Consider the following 20,368-nt stretch of genomic DNA (forward strand, 5'->3'; position numbering starts at 1 on the left):
AAAGCGAGAGAGAGAGGACCAGAGGAAGAAAAAGCGAGAGAGAGAGAGGACCAGAGGAAGAAAAAGAGAGAGAGAGAGAGAGGACCAGAGGAAGAAAAAGAGAGAGAGAGAGAGAGGACCAGAGGAAGAAAAAGAGAGAGAGAGAGAGGACCAGAGGAAGAAAGAGAGAGAGAGAGAGAGAGAGAGAGAGAGAGGACCAGAGGAAGAAAGAGAGAGAGAGAGAGAGAGAGGACCAGAGGAAGAAAGAGAGAGAGAGAGAGGACCAGAGAAACAGAGGAAGAAAGAGAGGACCAGAGACACAGAGGAAGAAAGAGAGAGCGAGGACCAGAGTGAAAAAAAAAGCGAGAGAGAGAGGACCAGAGGAAGAAAAAGCGAGAGAGAGAGAGGACCAGAGGAAGAAAAAGAGAGAGGGAGGACCAGAGGAAGAAAAAGAGAGAGAGAGAGAGAGGACCAGAGGAAGAAAGAGAGAGAGAGAGAGAGAGAGGACCAGAGGAAGAAAGAAAGAGAGAGAGAGAGAGAGGACCAGAGGAAGAAAGAGAGAGAGAGGACCAGAGGAAGAAAGAGAGAGAGAGGACCAGAGGAAGAAAGAGAGAGAGAGAGAGAGGACCAGAGGAAGAAAGAGAGAGAGAGAGAGAGGACCAGAGGAAGAAAGAGAGAGAGAGAGAGGACCAGAGGAAGAAAGAGAGAGAGAGAGAGAGGACCAGAGGAAGAAAAAGAGAGAGAGAGAGAGAGAGGACCAGAGGAAGAAAAAGAGAGAGAGAGAGGACCAGAGGAAGAAAAAGAGAGAGAGAGAGGACCAGAGGAAGAAAAAGAGAGAGAGAGAGAGAGGACCAGAGGAAGAAAGAGAGAGAGAGAGAGAGAGAGGACCAGAGGAAGAAAGAGAGAGAGAGAGAGAGAGAGGACCAGAGGAAGAAAGAGAGAGAGAGAGAGAGGACCAGAGGAAGAAAGAGAGAGAGAGGACCAGAGGAAGAAAGAGAGAGAGAGGACCAGAGGAAGAAAGAGAGAGAGAGAGAGAGGACCAGAGGAAGAAAGAGAGAGAGAGAGAGAGGACCAGAGGAAGAAAGAGAGAGAGAGAGAGAGGACCAGAGGAAGAAAGAGAGAGAGAGAGAGAGGACCAGAGGAAGAAAGAGAGAGAGAGAGAGAGGACCAGAGGAAGAAAGAGAGAGAGAGAGAGAGGACCAGAGGAAGAAAGAGAGAGAGAGAGAGAGAGGACCAGAGGAAGAAAGAGAGAGAGAGAGAGAGAGGACCAGAGGAAGAAAAAGCGAGAGAGAGAGAGAGAGGACCAGAGGAAGAAAAAGAGAGAGAGAGAGAGAGGACCAGAGGAAGAAAAAGAGAGAGAGAGAGAGGACCAGAGGAAGAAAAAGAGAGAGAGAGAGAGAGGACCAGAGGAAGAAAGAGAGAGAGAGAGAGAGAGGACCAGAGGAAGAAAGAGAGAGAGAGAGAGAGAGAGGACCAGAGGAAGAAAGAGAGAGAGAGAGAGAGAGAGGACCAGAGAAACAGAGGAAGAAAGAGAGAGCGAGGACCAGAGGGAAAAAAAGAGAGAGAGCGAGGACCAGAGGGAAAAAAATAGAGAGAGAGAGGACCAGAGGAAGAAAAAGCGAGAGAGAGAGAGGACCAGAGGAAGAAAAAGAGAGAGAGAGAGGACCAGAGGAAGAGAGAGAGAGAGAGAGAGAGAGAGAGAGGACCAGAGGAAGAAAGAGAGAGAGAGAGAGGACCAGAGGAAGAAAGAGAGAGAGAGAGAGAGGACCAGAGAAACAGGAAGAAAGGAGAGAGAGGACCAGAGGAAAAAAAAGAGAGAGAGAGAGGACCAGAGGAAGAAAAAGAGAGAGAGAGAGGACCAGAGGAAGAAAAAGCGAGAGAGAGAGAGGACCAGAGGAAGAAAAAGAGAGAGAGAGAGGACCAGAGGAAGAAAAAGAGAGAGAGAGAGAGAGAGAGGACCAGAGGAAGAAAGAGAGAGAGAGAGAGAGAGAGGACCAGAGGAAGAAAGAGAGAGAGAGAGAGAGAGGACCAGAGGAAGAAAGAGAGAGAGAGAGAGAGGACCAGAGGAAGAAAGAGAGAGAGAGAGAGAGGACCAGAGGAAGAAAGAGAGAGAGAGAGAGAGGACCAGAGGAAGAAAAAGAGAGAGAGAGAGAGAGAGAGAATTGAATTGAATTGAGAGAGGACCAGAGGAAGAAAAAGAGAGAGAGAGAGAGGACCAGAGGAAGAAAGAGAGAGAGAGAGAGAGAGGACCAGAGGAAGAAAGAGAGAGAGAGAGAGAGAGAGGACCAGAGGAAGAAAGAGAGAGAGAGAGAGAGAGAGAGGACCAGAGGAAGAAAGAGAGAGAGAGAGAGAGAGGACCAGAGGAAGAAAGAGAGAGAGAGAGAGAGAGGACCAGAGGAAGAAAGAGAGAGAGAGAGAGAGGACCAGAGGAAGAAAGAGAGAGAGAGAGAGAGGACCAGAGGAAGAAAGAGAGAGAGAGAGAGAGGACCAGAGGAAGAAAAAGAGAGAGAGAGAGAGAGAGAGAATTGAATTGAATTGAAAATTGAGAGGACCAGAGGAAGAAAAAGAGAGAGAGAGAGAGGACCAGAGGAAGAAAGAGAGAGAGAGAGAGGACCAGAGGAAGAAAGAGAGAGAGGACCAGAGGAAGAGAGAGAGAGAGAGAGAGAGAGAGAGAGAGAGAGAGAGAGAGAGAGAGAGAGAGAGAGGACCAGAGGAAGAAAGAGAGAGAGAGAGAGGACCAGAGGAAGAAAGAGAGAGAGAGAGAGGACCAGAGGAAGAAAGAGAGAGAGAGAGAGGACCAGAGGAAGAAAGAGAGAGAGAGAGAGGACCAGAGGAAGAAAGAGAGAGAGAGAGAGAGAGAACCAGAGGAAGAAAAAGAGAGAGAGAGAACCAGAGGAAGAAAAAGAGGGAGAGAGAGAGAGAGAGGACCAGAGGAAGAAAAAGAGAGAGAGAGAGAGAGAGGACCAGAGGAAGAAAAAGAGAGAGAGAGAGAGGACCAGAGGAAGAAAAAGAGAGAGAGAGAGAGAGAGGACCAGAGGAAGAAAAAGAGAGAGAGAGAGAGAGAGAGAATTGAATTGAATTGAGAGAGGACCAGAGGAAGAAAAAGAGAGAGAGAGAGAGAGAGAGAGGACCAGAGGAAGAAAGAGAGAGAGAGAGAGAGGACCAGTGGAAGAAAGAGAGAGAGAGGACCAGAGGAAGAAAGAGAGAGAGAGAGAGAGAGAGAGAGAGAGAGAGAGAGAGAGAGAGAGAGAGAGAGAGAGGACCAGAGGAAGAAAGAGAGAGAGAGAGAGGACCAGAGGAAGAAAGAGAGAGAGAGAGAGAACCAGAGGAAGAAAAAGAGAGAGAGAGAGAGAGAACCAGAGGAAGAAAAAGAGAGAGAGAGAGAGAGAACCAGAGGAAGAAAAAGAGAGAGAGAGAGAGAGAACCAGAGGAAGAAAAAGAGAGAGAGAGAGAGAGAACCAGAGGAAGAAAAAGAGAGAGAGAGAGAGAGAGAACCAGAGGAAGAAAAAGAGAGAGAGAGAGAGAGAGAGAGAGGACCAGAGGAAGAAAAAGAGAGAGAGAGAGAGAGAGAGAGAGGACCAGAGGAAGAAAAAGAGAGAGAGAGAGAGAGAGAGAGAGAGGACCAGAGGAAGAAAAAGAGAGAGAGAGAGAGAGAGAGAGAGAGGACCAGAGGAAGAAAAAGAGAGAGAGAGGACCAGAGGAAGAAAAAGAGAGAGAGAGAGAGAGAGAGAGGACCAGAGGAAGAGAGAGAGAGAGAGAGAGAGAGGACCAGAGGAAGAAAGAGAGAGAGAGAGAGAGGACCAGAGGAAGAAAAAGAGAGAGAGAGAGAGAGATAGAGGACCAGAGGAAGAAAAAGAGAGAGAGAGAGAGAGAGAGAGGACCAGAGGAAGAAAAGGAGAGAGAGAGAGAGAGAGGACCAGAGGAAGAAAAAGAGAGAGAGAGAGAGAGAGAGGACCAGAGGAAGAAAAAGAGAGAGAGAGAGAGAGAGAGGACCAGAGGAAGAAAAAGAGAGAGAGAGAGAAGAGAGAGAGGACCAGAGGAAGAAAAAGAGAGAGAGAGAGAGAGGACCAGAGGAAGAAAAAGAGAGAGAGAGAGAGAGAGAGAGAGAGGACCAGAGGAAGAAAAAGAGAGAGAGAGAGAGAGAGAGAGAGAGGACCAGAGGAAGAAAAAGAGAGAGAGAGAGAGAGAGAGAGAGAGGACCAGAGGAAGAAAAAGAGAGAGAGAGAGAGAGAGAGAGAGGACCAGAGGAAGAAAAAGAGAGAGAGAGAGAGAGAGAGAGAGGACCAGAGGAAGAAAAAGAGAGAGAGAGAGAGAGAGAGAGAGGACCAGAGGAAGAAAAAGAGAGAGAGAGAGAGAGAGAGAGAGAGGACCAGAGGAAGAAAAAGAGAGAGAGAGAGAGAGAGGACCAGTGGAAGAAAAAGAGAGAGAGAGAGAGAGAGAGAGAGAGAGAGAGAGAGGACCAGAGGAAGAAAAAGAGAGAGAGAGACAGGACCAGAGGAAGAAAAAGAGAGAGAGAGAGAGAGAGGGAGGACCAGAGGAAGAAAGAGAGAGAGGACCAGAGGAAGAAAGAGAGAGAGGACCAGAGGAAGAAAGAGAGAGAGGACCAGAGGAAGAAAGAGAGAGAGGACCAGAGGAAGAAAGAGAGAGAGGACCAGAGGAAGAAAGAGAGAGAGGACCAGAGGAAGAAAGAGAGAGAGGACCAGAGGAAGAAAGAGAGAGAGGACCAGAGGAAGAAAAAGAGAGAGAGAGGACCAGAGGAAGAAAAAGAGAGAGAGAGAGAGAGAGAGGACCAGAGGAAGAAAAAGAGAGAGAGAGAGAGAGAGAGGACCAGAGGAAGAAAAAAAGAGAGAGAGAGAGAGAGAGAGGACCAGAGGAAGAAAAAGAGAGAGAGAGAGAGAGAGAGAGAGAGAGAGAGAGGACCAGAGGAAGAAAAGAGAGAGAGAGAGAGAGAGAGAGAGAGAGAGGACCAGAGGAAGAAAAGAGAGAGAGAGAGAGAGGACCAGAGGAAGAAAAAGAGAGAGAGAGAGAGAGAGAGGACCAGAGGAAGAAAAAGAGAGAGAGAGAGAGAGAGAGGACCAGAGGAAGAAAAAGAGAGAGAGAGAGAGAGAGAGGACCAGAGGAAGAAAAAGAGAGAGAGAGAGAGAGAGAGGACCAGAGGAAGAAAAAGAGAGAGAGAGAGAGAGAGAGAGGACCAGAGGAAGAAAAAGAGAGAGAGAGAGAGAGAGAGAGGACCAGAGGAAGAAAAAGAGAGAGAGAGAGAGAGAGAGGACCAGAGGAAGAAAAAGAGAGAGAGAGAGAGAGAGAGAGAGAGAGAGGACCAGAGGAAGAAAAAGAGAGAGAGAGAGAGAGAGGACCAGAGGAAGAAAAAGAGAGAGAGAGAGAGAGAGAGGACCAGAGGAAGAAAAAGAGAGAGAGAGAGAGAGAGGACCAGAGGAAGAAAAAGAGAGAGAGAGAGAGGACCAGAGGAAGAAAAAGAGAGAGAGAGAGAGAGAGAGAGGACCAGAGGAAGAAAAAGAGAGAGAGAGAGAGAGAGGACCAGAGGAAGAAAAAGAGAGAGAGAGAGAGAACCAGAGGAAGAAAAAGAGAGAGAGAGAGAGAGAGGACCAGAGGAAGAAAAAGAGAGAGAGAGAGAGAGGACCAGAGGAAGAAAAGAGAGAGAGAGAGAGAGAGGACCAGAGGAAGAAAAAGAGAGAGAGAGAGAGAGAGAAAGGACCAGAGAAAGAAAAAGTGAGAGAGAGAGAGAGAGAGAGAGAGAGAGAGAGAGAGAGAGAGGACCAGAGGAAAAAAAAGAGAGAGAGCGAGGACCAGAGGGAAAAAAAGAGAGAGAGCGAGGACCAGAGGGAAAAAAATAGAGAGAGAGAGGACCAGAGGAAGAAAGAGAGAGAGGACCAGAGGAAGAAAAAGCGAGAGAGAGAGGACCAGAGGAAGAAAAAGAGAGAGAGAGAGAGAGAGGACCAGAGGAAGAAAAAGAGAGAGAGAGAGAGAGGACCAGAGGAAGAAAAAGAGAGAGAGAGAGACAGGACCAGAGGAAGAAAAAGAGAGAGAGAGAGAGAGAGGACCAGAGGAAGAAAAAGAGAGAGAGAGAGAGAGAGAGAGGACCAGAGGAAGAAAAAGAGAGAGAGAGAGACAGGACCAGAGGAAGAAAAAGAGAGAGAGAGAGAGAGAGGACCAGAGGAAGAAAAAGAGAGAGAGAGAGAGAGAGGACCAGAGGAAGAAAAAGAGAGAGGGAGGACCAGAGGAAGAGAGAGAGAGAGAGGACCAGAGGAAGAAAGAGAGAGAGGACCAGAGGAAGAGAGAGAGAGAGGACCAGAGGAAGAAAGAGAGAGAGGACCAGAGGAAGAAAGAGAGAGAGGACCAGAGGAAGAAAGAGAGAGAGGACCAGAGGAAGAAAGAGAGAGAGAGAGAGAGGACCAGAGGAAGAGAGAGAGAGAGGACCAAAGGAAGAGAGAGAGAGAGAGAGAGAGAGAGAGAGAGAGAGAGAGAGAGAGAGAGAGAGAGAGAGAGAGGACCAGAGGAAGAGAGAGAGAATGTCAGGGAGTTTATTATACATGGGGACCAGATGAAACGGTGTCAGTAGTATGAGTCAGTTATCAATCATCCAGATATATAGACACACAGGGAGGTTGTACCCACCTCTGTCTGTCCTCTGTACCTACCTCTGTTCGTCCACTGTACACAGGGAGGTTGTACCTACCTCTGTCCGTCCACTGTACACAGGGAGGTTGTACCCACCTCTGTCCGTCCACTGTACACAGGGAGGTTGTACCCACCTCTGTCCGTCCACTGTACACAGGGAGGTTGTACCTACCTCTGTCCGTCCACTGTACACAGGGAGGTTGTACCTACCTCTGTCCGTCCACTGTACACAGGGCGGTTGTACCTACCTCTGTCCGTCCACTGTACACAGGGAGGTTGTACCCACCTCTGTCCGTCCACTGTACACAGGGAGGTTGTACCCACCTCTGTCCGTCCACTGTACACAGGGAGGTTGTACCTACCTCTGTCCGTCCACTGTACACAGGGAGGTTGTACCTACCTCTGTCCGTCCACTGTACACAGGGAGGTTGTACCTACCTCTGTCCGTCCACTGTACACAGGGAGGTTGTACCCACCTCTGTCCGTCCACTGTACACAGGGAGGTTGTACCCACCTCTGTCCGTCCACTGTACACAGGGAGGTTGTACCCACCTCTGTCCGTCCACTGTACACAGGGAGGTTGTACCCACCTCTGTTCGTCCACTGTACACAGGGAGGTTGTACCCACCTCTGTCCGTCCACTGTACACAGGGAGGTTGTACCCACCTCTGTCCGTCCACTGTACACAGGGAGGTTGTACCCACCTCTGTCCGTCCACTGTACACAGGGAGGTTGTACCCACCTCTGTCCGTCCACTGTACACAGGGAGGTTGTACCCACCTCTGTCCGTCCACTGTACACAGGGAGGTTGTACCTACCTCTGTTCGTCCACTGTACACAGGGAGGTTGTACCCACCTCTGTCCGTCCACTGTACACAGGGAGGTTGTACCCACCTCTGTCTGTCCTCTGTACGCAGGGAGGTCATACCCACCTCTGTCTGTCCTCTGTACCTACCTCTGTTCGTCCACTGTACACAGGGAGGTTGTACCCACCTCTGTCCGTCCACTGTACACAGGGAGGTTGTACCTACCTCTGTCCGTCCACTGTACACAGGGAGGTTGTACCTACCTCTGTCCGTCCACTGTACACAGGGACACACCCCAGAGATCAGGACTGAACTTGGCCAGGTGAGGAATGTAGACTGCTACCTGTAACCAGGAAGTACAGACCATCAGAACTACCAGAACCATATCACATGTAGATAATACTCCACACTTCAAATGTTTTGTTTGAGTACATGCCATAGAACAACAGACCAGAGGACGACCAATTCATCAGGATTGGCCGATAACTTGAAATCGGCCCTAATTTTTCATAACAATCGGTAATCAGCATTTTTGGACACCGATCATGGCCGATTACATTGCACTCCACGAGGAGACTGCGTGGCAGGCTGACTACCTGTTATGCGAGTGCAGCAAGGAGACTGCGTGGCAGGCTGACTACCTGTTATGCGAGTGCAGCAAGGAGCCACGGTAAGGTGCTAGCTAGCATTAAACATATCTTACAAAAAACTATCAATCTTAACATAATCACTAGTTAAATACACATGGTTGATGATATTACTAGTTTAACTAGCTTGTCCTGCGTTGCATATAATCGATGCGGTGCCTGTTAATTTATCATTGAATCACAGCCTACTTCTCCAAACGGTTATTTAACAAGCGCATTCGCGAAAAAGCACTGTCGTTGCACCAATGTACCTAACCATAAACATCAACGCCTTTCTTAAAATCAATACACAAGTATATATTTTTAAACCTGCATATTTAGTTAATATTGCCTTCTAACATGAATTTCTTTTAACTAGGGTAATTGTGTCACTTCTCTTGCGTTCTGTGCAACAGAGTCAGGCTATATGCAGCAGTTTAGGCCGCCTGGCTCGTTGCGAACTGTGTGAAGACCAACTTCGTCAAACGGGGGATGACTTATCAAAAGTGCATTTGCGAAAAAAGCACAATCGTTGCACGAATGTACCTAACCATAAACATCAATGCCTTTCTTAAAATCAATACACAGAAGTAAATTTTTTTTTAAACCTGCATATTGAGTTAAAGATATCCAGGTTAGCAGGCAATATTAAACTAGGGAAATTGTGTCACTTCTCTTGCGTTCATTGCACGCAGAGTCAGGGTATATGCAACAGTTTGGGCCGCCTGGCTCGTTGCAAATTAATTTGACAAAATTTTACGTAATTATTACATAATATTGAAGGTTGTGCAATGTAACAGGAATATTTAGACTTATGGATGCCACCCGTTAGATAAAATACGGAACGGTTCCGTATTTCACTGAAAGAATAAACGTTTTGTTTTCTAAATGATAGTTTCCGGATTTGACCATATTAATGACCTAAGGCTCGTATTTCTGTGTGTTATTATGTTATAATTAAGTCTATGATTTGATAGAGCAGTCTGACTGAGCGGTGGTAGGCAGCAGCAGGCTCGTAAGAATTCATTCAAACAGCACTTTTGTGCGTTTGCCAGCAGCTTTTCGCTGTGCTTCAAGCATTGAGCTGTTAATGACTTCAAGCCTATCAACTCCCGAAGTTAGGCTGGTGTAACCGATGTGAAATGGCTAGCTAGTTAGCGGGGTGCGCGCTAATAGCGTTTCAATCGGTGACGTCACTCGCTCTGAGACCTTGAAGTATTCTCCTTGCTCTGCAAGGGCCGCGGCTTTTGTGGAGCGATGGGTAACGATGCTTCGAGGGTGGCTGTTGTCGATGTGTTCCTGGTTCGAGCCCAGGTAGGGGCGAGGAGAAGGACGGAAGCTATACTCTTACACTGGCAATACTAAAGTGCCTATAAGAACATCCAATAGTCAAAGGTATATGAAATACAAATCGTATAGAGAGAAATAGTCCTATAATTCCTATAATAACTACAACCTAAAACTTCTTACCTGGGAATATTGAAAACTCATGTTAAAAGGAACCACCAGCTTTCATATGTTCTCATGTTCTGAGCAAGGAACTTAAAGATTAGCTTTCTGACATGGCACATATTGCACTTTTACTTTCTTCTCCAACACTTTGTTTTTGCATTATTTAAACCAAATTGAACATGTTTCATTATTTATTTGAGGCTAAATTGATTTTATTGATGTATTATATTTAGTTAAAATAAAAGTGTTCATTCAGTATTGTTGTAATTGTCATTATTACAAGTAAAAAATATATTTAAAAAAATCGTCCGATTAATCGGTATCGTTTTTTTTGGTCCTCCAATAATCGGTATTGGTATCGGAGTTGAAAAATCCTAATCGGTCGACCTCTACAACAGACACATGTTGACGGAAAGCATACCAGAGAAAAAAAACTAAGTAAGAGGACAGACGACAAAAAAGAGAGACAGATGGAGAAGAGTGACACGTATGAAAGGTGGAAACAAATCTACTTACATGTCCGTTGTGGTTTTTCTGGACGGTGTTGTAGATTTGATCTATCTTTGTTACAAAGGAATCAAACTCAGGGATGATAAACTTCTTTCTGAAGGCCTGGATCAGAAGCACTATGTTCCCACCTACGCACCTGAGGGTTGGAACAACAAACAACACACTATTAGATCATCAATACAGAAACCCTGTCATTGAACAAGTTCTAGAACATTCTAGAAATCTAGTTCTGTGAATGAGATGAACTTTGAACTTTTCCCAGATGTTTGCTTTGAAGTGGTGACACTCCCTGAGGCGCAGTGGATGGACTGCTGCTTGTGACTGTATTATGACCTCTGACCTTCTTCTCTGTTGTTGTTTGCCTGCTAGACTTGGTGCTGATAAGTGGTTTGAATTGTTGTGGAAAATAGGGTTCAGAGGAGCCATGTGAGAATGTAAACTCCATTCTCTGTGACACACAAGGCTAATGATAATCCTTATGTATCCGATTAACAGCCTGACACATTTTTTGTAGATGTTTGACTGTCACCGGATAGGTGCAGTGAAATGTGTTGTTTTACAGTGTCAGCCATAGCACTGCGCCCCAAGAGCAAATAAGGGTTAAGTGCTTTGCTCAAGGGCACATTGACAGATTGTCAGCTTGGGTATTTGAACCAGCAACCTTTTGGTTTCTAGCTCAACGCTCTAACTGCTAGGCTACCTGCCGCCCGATGCTCCCTGTAGTATTTCCTTCCTATGTCGCACTTGAAAACAAACACATATGACTAGCCTATAACTTTATTTAACCTCCATTTACAGTGGCAAGAAAAAGTATGTGTATTACCTGGATTTCTGCATAAATTGGTCATAAAATTTGATCTGATCTTCATCTAGGTCACAATAATAGACAAACAGTCTGCTTAAACTAATAACACACAGAAATGATATGTTTTTCATGTCTTTATTGAACACACCTTGTGAACATTTACAGTTCAGGGTGGAAAAAGTATGTGAACCCTTGGATTTAATAACTGGTTGACCCTCCTTTGGCAGCAATAACTTCAACCAAACATTTTCTGTAGTCAGACCAGTACAACAGTCAGGAGGAATTTGTGGGTATTCCTCTTCACAAAACTATCAGTTCAGCAATATTCTTGGGATATCTGGTGTGAACCACTCTCGAGGTCATGCCACAGCATCTCAATCGGGTTGTCAAGACTCTGACTGGGCCACTCCAGAAGGCCTATTTTCTTCTGTTGAAGCCATTCTGTTGTTGATTTACTTCTGTGTTTTGGGTCATTGTCCTGTTGCATCACCCAACTTCTGTTGAGCTTCAAATTGGCAGACAGATAGCCTTTCATTCTCCTGCAAAATGTCTTGATACACTTGGGAATTCATTTTTCTGTCGATGATAGCAAGCTGTTCTGGCCCTGCGGCAGCAAAGCAGCCCCAAACCATGATGCTCTCTTCACCATACTTTACAGTTGGGATGAGGTTTTGATGTTGGTGTGCTGTGCCTCTTTTTCTCCACACATAGTGTTGTATGTTCCTTCCAAACAACTCAACTGTAGTTAAATCTATCCACAGAATATTTTGCCAGTAGCACTATAGTGGAAGGGACAGCAGTGGCTTATTCTGTGGTGTCCTCCCATGAACACCATTCTTGTTTTGTGTTTTACATATCGTAGACTCGTCAACAGAGATGTTAGCATGTTCCAGAGATTTCTGTAAGTCTTTAGCTGACACGCTAGGATTCTTCTTAACCTCATTGAGCATTCTGTGCTGTGCTCTTGCAGTCATCTTTGCAGGACGGCCACTCCTAGGGAGAGTAGCAACAGTGCTGAACTTTCTCCAATTATAGACAATTTGTCTTACCGTGGACTGATGAACATCAAGGCTTTTAGAGATACTTTTGTAACCCTTTCCAACTTTATGCAAGTCAACCATTCTTAATCTTAGGTCTTCTGAGATCTATTTTGTTCGAGGCATGGTTCACATCAGCCAATGCTTCTTGTTAATAGCAAACTCTGTAGCAATTAGCACATTTTGTGAGTGTTTTTTATAGGGCAGGGCAGCTCTAACCAACATCTCCAATCTTGTCTCATTGATTGGACTCCAGGTTAGTTGACTCCTGACTCCAATTGGCTAATGACTTCTCCAAAAGCTTAGGGGTTCACATACTTTTCCCAACCTACACTGTGAATGTTTAAATTCTGTATTCAATATGGACAAGAAAAATACAATAATTAGTGTGTTATTAGTTTAAGCACACTATGTGTGTCTATTGTTGTGACTTAGATGAAGATAACAGAATCAATTGATGCAGAAATCCAGGTAATTCCAAAGGGTTCACATACTTTTTCTTGCCACTGTATGTGTACACTCTTAGAAAAAAGGTGCTTTCTAGAACTAAAAGGGTAGCATAACCCTTTCCACTGAGGGTTCTACCTGGAACCAAAAATGGTTCTACCTTGAACCACAAAGGGTTCTACATGGAACCAAAACGTTTTCTCCTATGGGGAAAGACAAAGAACCTTTTCGGAACCCTTTTTTCTAAGAGTGTCGACTACCGTGCAGATATGAGGAACGCTGGTTTTCCCCACTAGATCAAGATGCCTGGACTGTCAAAGTCCACTCTAGATGTCAATCATTCACTCTTTAACTGAATTGGAATGAAAGGACATGCATAGCCATAGCTGAAACACAAAGCTGTAACAGGTCAACTGATTAAGGGTTACATTTAATTCCAATCAAAATGTACTTTGTGTGTGTGTGTGTGTGTGGGCCCAAGGCAGCTGGCACCTATAAATCTGAGTCGTATTCTGCTCTTTAGCCCACACAAGACTACCCGTATCCACCCTCAGCCCACTGTCCCTCAGCCCACTGTCCCTCAGCCCACTGTCCCTCAGCCCACTGTCCCTCAGCCCACTGTCCCTCAGCCCACTGTCCCTCAGCCCACTGCCCCTCAGCCCACTGTCCCTCAGCCCACTGTCCCTCAGCCCACTGTCCCTCAGCCCACTGTCCCTCAGCCCTCAGTGGACTGAGAGCACATATACTGTTGCCTCCAGCTAACTCTTAAAATGACTTGAAGAGTAAATGCCAGAGAGAGGAGCCATGTGTGTGAGAGTGAGAGAGTGAGAGAGTGAGTGAGTGAGTGAGTGAGTGAGTGAGTGAGTGAGTGAGTGAGTGAGTGAGTGAGTGAGTGAGTGAGTGAGTGAGTGAGTGAGTGAGTGTGAGTGGAGAGATTGTTGTGAGGTCTGGGGTCCGCTCACCAACCAAGAATTCACAAAATGGGAAAACACCAAATTGAGACTCTGAATGCAGAATTCTGCAACAATATCCTCAGTGTACAACGTAAAACACCAAATAATGCATGCGAAGAGAGGTTCAATAAAGGAAGTGATTGGCAAACCTTCCATAACAAAGCCATCACCTACAGAGAGATGAACCTGGAGAAGAGTCCCCTAAGCAAGCTGGTCCTGGGGCTCTGTTCACAAACACACCCCACAAAGCCCCAGGACAGCAACACAATTTGACCCAACAAATCATGAGAAAACAAAAAGATAATTATTTCCAATGTGTCAAGTAATTAACAAAAAAACAGAGCAAACTAGAATGCTATTTGGTCCTAAACAGAGAGTATACAGTGGCATAATACTTGACCACTGTGACTGACCCAAACATAAGGAAAGCTTTGACTATGTACAGACTCAGTGAGCATAGCAAGGCTATTGAGAAATGCCGCCGTAGGCAGACATTGCTCTCAAAAGAAGACAGGCTATGTGCACACTGCCCACAAAATGAGGTGGAAACTGAGCTGCACTTCCTAACCTCGTGCCAAATGTATGACCAGAGACACACATTTCCCTCAGATTACACAGATCCACAAAGAATTTGAAAACAAACACAATTTTGATAAACTCCCATATCTACTGGGTGAAATTCCACAGTGTGCCATCACAGTAGTAAGATTTCTGACCTGTTGCCACAAGAAAAGGGCAACCAGTGAAAAACAAACACCATTGTAAATACAACCCATATTTATTTATTATTTTCCCTTTCCCTTTTCCCTTCCCAACTATTTGCACATCCTTACAACACTGTATATAGACATAGTATGACATTTGAAATGTCTTTATTCTTTTGGAACTTCTGTGATGTTTACTGTTAATTTTTATTTAACCTTTGTTTATTGTTTATTTAACTTTAGTTTATTATCTACTTCACTTGCTTTGGCAATGTTAACATGTTTCCCATGCCAATAAAGCCCTTAATTCAATTCAGAGTGAGTGAGTGAGTGAGTGAGTGAGTGAGTGAGTGAGTGAGTGAGTGAGTGAGTGAGTGAGTGAGTGAGTGAGTGAGTGAGTGAGTAGAGTAAGCCTACAACAAACTCTGGGTTAATAATATGGAATGCTGAAGGGGTCAGGGTATTAATAGACTCACTCTACCATGGCACCTGGCAGTAAGAGGAGATGAAAAAGTGATGACTGTGTGTGACAGAGGCAAAGAGGGCTAGAGAGAGGTAGAGGTAGAGAGAGAGGTAGAGAGAGGTAGAGAGAGGTAGAGGGGTGTAGAGGGGTCGAGGGCTAGAGAGGTGGAGAGGGGTAGAGAGAGGTAGAGGGGGGCGAGAGGTGTAGAGGGGGGCGGAGAGGGGTAGAGGGAGGTATAGAGGGGTAGAGAGAGGTAGAGGGAGGTAGAAGGGGGTGGAGAGGGGTAGAAGGGGGTGGAGAGAGGTAGAAAGGGGTGGAGAGAGGTGGAGGTGGCTCTAGAAGCAGGTCCCAAATCCCCCCCCACCCTTGGACCTACCCTTGGACCTACCCTTGGTTTATGCAGACCAGCTGTAAGCAATATGGTGGAAGCTCCAACAATGCACTGCTTGTACCTATCCAGACCCTTCAGATCTGCAAACATCGAGGGGTTAGGGACAAGAGGGAGGGGGATGGAGCAATGTGGGAACGTCTAAATCCAACAAGGAGACAAGCTAGGCGACTCACTTATGGAAGAGTTCCCGGTCCATCATGACGTCATGAAAGGATTCCGCTACGGAGCGTTGCAGCTTGTCCATACAGTCCTTCAGTCGCGGGTCGGATTCATTAAGACCAGTCCTCTTGAGGGCCTGATCAAATCAAATCAAACTTTATTTAAAGTGCATATAAAGTCACAAGACATGTTACAGTAAAAACAATACAATGAAGTGGTTCAAATAAACAAAAGACGATAAAATAGATGAATAAATGAACAACACAAAGGTTTGGTTGGGGAGAAAGGAATGATGTTATCAGCGAAGCCATACTGCAGGTTTATTTACAGTGTCCTGTAAATCATTCTGCCTCGTCATGTCGAGTCCACATCTCACAAAATGATTAATACTGTTATGCGAGGAACTTGGATGTGAACTAAATTGATATGAACTAACTTTAACTCATCTTGAGGCCCACTGACATACACGAATCTTGTTGCAAGTTGAGTAACTGATAGCCTTTTTTGTCCAAGCTGGACTGAAGCTGGTTTGGATACGCTTTCAGTCACTTGTTGCAAGTGTTTTGATTGAAACAGTGCAGTAGTGCTGGTGCAATATAAAACACAGATCAAATTAGAGCTTTGACTATCATTGACATCTTCTACAAATGATTCTTTACTTTAACAAGTTAGTTTTTAGGGGGGTAATTTCATTACATGTTGAAATACAAACCCCCCATGTTATTGTTGCATGATGATACAATCTAATCTTGTCTGTCTAGTCTCTGCAGGGTAATCTTTACAACCTAATCTAGTCTGTCTAGTCTCTGCAGGGTAATCTTTACAACATAATCTAGTCTGTCTAGTCTCTGCAGGGTAATCTTTACAACCTAATCTAGTCTGTCTAGTCTCTGCAGGGTAATCTTTACAACATAATCTTGTCTGTCTAGTCTCTGCAGGGTAATCTTTACAACCTAATCTAGTCTGTCTAGTCTCTGCAGGGTAATCTTTACAACCTAATCTAGTCTGTCTAGTCTCTGCAGGGTAATCTTTACAACCTAATCTAGTCTGTCTAGTCTCTGCAGGGTAATCTTTACAACCTAATCTAGTCTGTCTAGTCTCTGCAGGGTAATCTTTACAACATAATCTAGTCTGTCTAGTCTCTGCAGGGTAATCTTTACAACCTAATCTAGTCTGTCTAGTCTCTGCAGGGTAATCTTTACAACATAATCTAGTCTGTCTAGTCTCTGCAGGGTAATCTTTACAACCTAATCTAGTCTGTCTAGTCTCTGCAGGGTAATCTTTACAACATAATCTTGTCTGTCTAGTCTCTGCAGGGTAATCTTTACAACCTAATCTAGTCTGTCTAGTCTCTGCAGGGTAATCTTTACAACCTAATCTAGTCTGTCTAGTCTCTGCAGGGTAATCTTTACAACCTAATCTAGTCTGTCTAGTCTCTGCAGGGTAATCTTTACAACATAATCTTGTCTGTCTAGTCTCTGCAGGGTAATCTTTACAACCTAATCTAGTCTGTCTAGTCTCTGCAGGGTAATCTTTACAACCTAATCTAGTCTGTCTAGTCTCTGCAGGGTAATCTTTACAATCTAATCTAGTCTGTCTAGTCTCTGCAGGGTAATCTTTACAACCTACTCTAGTCTGTCTAGTCTCTGCAGGGTAATCTTTACAACCTAATCTAGTCTGTCTAGTCTCTGCAGGGTAATCTTTACAACCTAATCTAGTCTGTCTAGTCTCTGCAGGGTAATCTTTACAACATAATCTAGTCTGTCTAGTCTCTGCAGGGTAATCTTTACAACCTAATCTAGTCTGTCTAGTCTCTGCAGGGTAATCTTTACAACCTAATCTAGTCTGTCTAGTCTCTGCAGGGTAATCTTTACAACCTAATCTAGTCTGTCTAGTCTCTGCAGGGTAATCTTTACAACCTAATCTAGTCTCTGCAGGGTAATCTTTACAACCTAATCTAGTCTGTCTAGTCTCTGCAGGGTAATCTTTACAACCTAATCTAGTCTCTGCAGGGTAATCTTTACAACCTAATCTAGTCTGTCTAGTCTCTGCAGGGTAATCTTTACAACCTATTTCTAGTCTCTCTGGTCTCTGCAGGGTAATCTTTACAACCTATTTCTAGTCTCTCTGGTCTCTGCAGGGTAATCTTTACAACCTATTTCTAGTCTCTCTGGTCTCTGCAGGGTAATCTTTACAACCTATTTCTAGTCTCTCTGGTCTCTGCAGGGTTCTTTAGACTGTGTTGTGATCTTCACCAGACACATTTCTTCCTTCATCAGGCTTGGAGGCATGGACACTATTTTATTCAAATAACATAATGAAATAGCCATGTTCCATGATACACCTTATTGGTTCAAGAGTCGATTCACTCAATTGTTTTTATTTATTGATTTAACCTTTATTTAACTAGGTTAAATCACATATCAGCGGAATGTATAATTTTTTAACAGCTATTTGTTATCTATTCAGAAAATGAATATGGATATCTATAACCTACCATAGGGACTACAGTACATTGGCCTGTCTTGACACCTATATTTGGAAAGTATACTATGCAGAATATTATTTTTCTTCTGATAGTTGCACTGTGTATGTCAAACACTGCAATTCAATTTGCAATGAACACCATGTCAGCTTGCACAAGGGATGTACTCCATGCACGTCTTCCCTTGCTCATAATTACCATATTCCTCATAATTACCACACTTCCTCCCTTCCTCATAATTACCATACTTCCTAAAAATTACCATACGTCCTCATAATTACCATATTCCTCATAATTACCACACTTCCTCCCTTCCTCATAATTACCATACTTTCTCATAATTACCATACTTCCTCATAATTACCCGACTTCCTCGCTAGCTCACAATTACCATACGTCCTCATAATTACCCTACTTCCTCCTAATTACCCTACTTCCTCCTAATTACCCTACTTCCTCCTAATTACCCTACTTCCTCATAAGGAGCATACTTCCTCTCCAGCACATAGTTACCCTACTTCCTCAAAGTAAAGAGAGTTGGCACTGCCACAGTGGCAGTTTGGTGGCCCCAAGTCTCCAATAACCCTTGCACTCAGCATACCTGGAGTAAGTATAGCTCAAATGGTGGAAAGATGAAGTTTGAGTGAGAGCAGAATTACTTAAAGTCTCATAGATCATCTCTTATGACAGATTGTGTATCTTTATTTGCAAATAAATGTCTGTTCTTCAGTGTTTTTGTGTGTGTGTGTGTGGGAGGGAGCAAGACAGAGGGAGCGAGAGAACAAGAATGTGCTTTTGTGTTTGTGGCTGTATGTCTACATCGAGAGAGTTTGTTGTCAAGGAGGGTTGTGTGACAGAGTAACCTATTTAATTTACAACCTAGTCTTCTTTCCTGTATAGGTTAACTGATGTGTGTACTTACTCACAGAGATAAAGTGTGAGACGGGGACTTGTTTCTGGCCCTCTGTGATGGTGTAGAAGAGCATATCTTCTACCTCTGAGAAGAGACCCTTCCCACTGCTCCTAAATATACATACAGTGAAGAGGGAGATTGTCAGCTTTAAACAACACAGACATACACAACTTGATTGGCTATTTATAAAGAGTAATGGATGATTGAGGAGAATGGAGACAAGCATTGTTTTGGATATACAATAACATAGGCCTATATGTGATTCACGCACACACACAGTAAATTAATATCTGCCAATCAATATATAACACAAATGAACTGGAACAATAAAAACACAAACTCACAGTTTGGAAAGCACGTGGTCCATGTCTGAGGTTGTTCCGATTCGGTGCTGATCTGTTGAGCTTGTGTTGAAATATTGTGCCGGTTGAACTTTAACATTACGACGACAACGCGGTAATAAACCGTTATAACAAACCTTTTTGAAAACTATTTTAGTCGTGTCTTTCAAAGTTTCAACAGCTGCTGCGTTGGTCACCCATAATATTTTCAAACAGTGCATGGTTACACTAACTTAAAAGCATTTAAGGAAAATAACTGCCTTCGGATACCTTTTCGATAGTATTTCCGGTACTTTCTCCACTATTTACCCGTAGTCTGATAAGTCAGTTTTGGTCAACCGACTACAGGTATCTAGGCAGCAATCTCGTTTTCCTGTTCTAAACTTGTCATGAGGGCACAAGCAGCCAACTCCGCCTATGACGTCGGAGTGTGTATATATATAGCAGGTCATTATCAACAGAACGTCACAATACCGGTGCAGAGCGTTCAATTTGGCTGCTGGGGAGCAAGGAAACCCCCAGCTCGGCTAAAACCATTGACAACTACAGTGCCCTTTTCAAAGGATTGTTAAATAAATGTTTATAACTATTTGGTTTTAATATTATCACATTGAAGACCATAGTCAGAACTACATATTTCCGATTATTCCACATTTTGCTCTATCATCTGAGTTATACAGCAAACAACTGCATGGTTTTCATGATCCGTAAACTTCAACTGATCATTTTTTCCATATGGCATGTAACGCTAAGCAAACAATCTTGCTTCATCGGATATTAGGCTTTCGGAAAGAGCTTGACATCGGTAAGTCCTCCTGGTAAAGTTGCCAGTCGGACCACTGTCATCACCACTACAGTATATGGAAAGCAAATCAAACAATATCTGGATATAGCCATCTAGTTTATACCCTGAAAGTTAGCTTGTTAACTAGCCATATTGACGTGATCTGTTATTAGCTAGCTAACTAGCAAGCAAATTAGACGTGGTCCATCAGTCAATGTAGCCTATCATGTATGTCTGCAGCAATTCTTAAATGCTACTAAAATCAATGTTGAAAAGGGGAAAACGTTAGCTAACTTCGCTAGGTAGGCCTACGTTAATTGTAGAGAAAGTACATTAGGTCTACTGACCACTGTTTAGCCAACTGTACAACGTTTCTACCAGTAGCTTGCAAAGTAAACACATTATCAGCCAACAGTAACGTTACATCGGCAAATGCTGATAATGTAACTGATAGAGCTAAATGTGTTATTTGTTTTGCATGGAATACTCAGACATTTGTAGTTCTGACTACGCTCTTAAAGAGGTGATATTACTACAAACAAATAGTTAACAGGTATTTAACAATCTCTTGAAAGCGGCACGCAGTTGTCATTGGTTTTAGTGGAGCAGCGAGTCCCTTTGCCCCCCAGCAGGCAAATCGAACGCTCTGCACCTGTTGACCAGTTGCGTGCCGGAGCGTTGCGTGCCGGAGCGTTGCGTGCCGGAGCGTTGCGTGCCGGAGCGTTGCGTGCCGGAGCGTTGCAAACATAAATGTACGCTAGTGATGTGCTGTTTGCGAAAGATTTGGTATTTTTGAACGACTCCTTTTACTGAATCGAGAGTCGTGAATCATTTTTTTCTGATTGACTCGTTCATTTTGTCGTTCGTTTGACCTGCT

General features: G+C 44.3%; 1 protein-coding gene across 4 annotated transcripts in view; it reads right to left on the reverse strand.

Moving 5' to 3' along the window:
- LOC120065516 (glutaminase kidney isoform, mitochondrial-like) overlaps positions 1 to 19,104 on the reverse strand; it is a 37,547-nt gene extending 18,443 nt beyond the window's left edge. Inside the window, exons 1-5 of one of the 4 annotated variants that reach the window (XR_005478683.1) lie at positions 18,711 to 19,104; positions 18,380 to 18,476; positions 14,983 to 15,104; positions 10,016 to 10,145; positions 7,685 to 7,764 (exon numbers count right to left, since the gene is read on the reverse strand). Coding sequence is in view for 2 of the 4 variants with exons in the window: in XM_039016574.1 (XP_038872502.1) it covers positions 7,685 to 7,764; positions 10,016 to 10,145; positions 14,983 to 15,104; positions 18,380 to 18,476; positions 18,711 to 18,928 (647 nt within the window). In the remaining 2 variants the exon portion in view is untranslated. Of the gene's footprint in view, positions 1 to 6,673; positions 6,719 to 7,684; positions 7,765 to 10,015; positions 10,146 to 14,982; positions 15,105 to 18,375; positions 18,477 to 18,710 lie in introns of those variants that run through there. The other 3 variants (XM_039016574.1, XM_039016575.1, XM_039016576.1) reach the window with 3 other exon arrangements.
- Positions 19,105 to 20,368: the final 1,264 nt, after the last annotated feature.

The sequence above is a fragment of the Salvelinus namaycush genome, chromosome 20, assembly GCF_016432855.1.
Source record: "Salvelinus namaycush isolate Seneca chromosome 20, SaNama_1.0, whole genome shotgun sequence".
Lineage (NCBI taxonomy): Eukaryota > Metazoa > Chordata > Actinopteri > Salmoniformes > Salmonidae > Salvelinus > Salvelinus namaycush.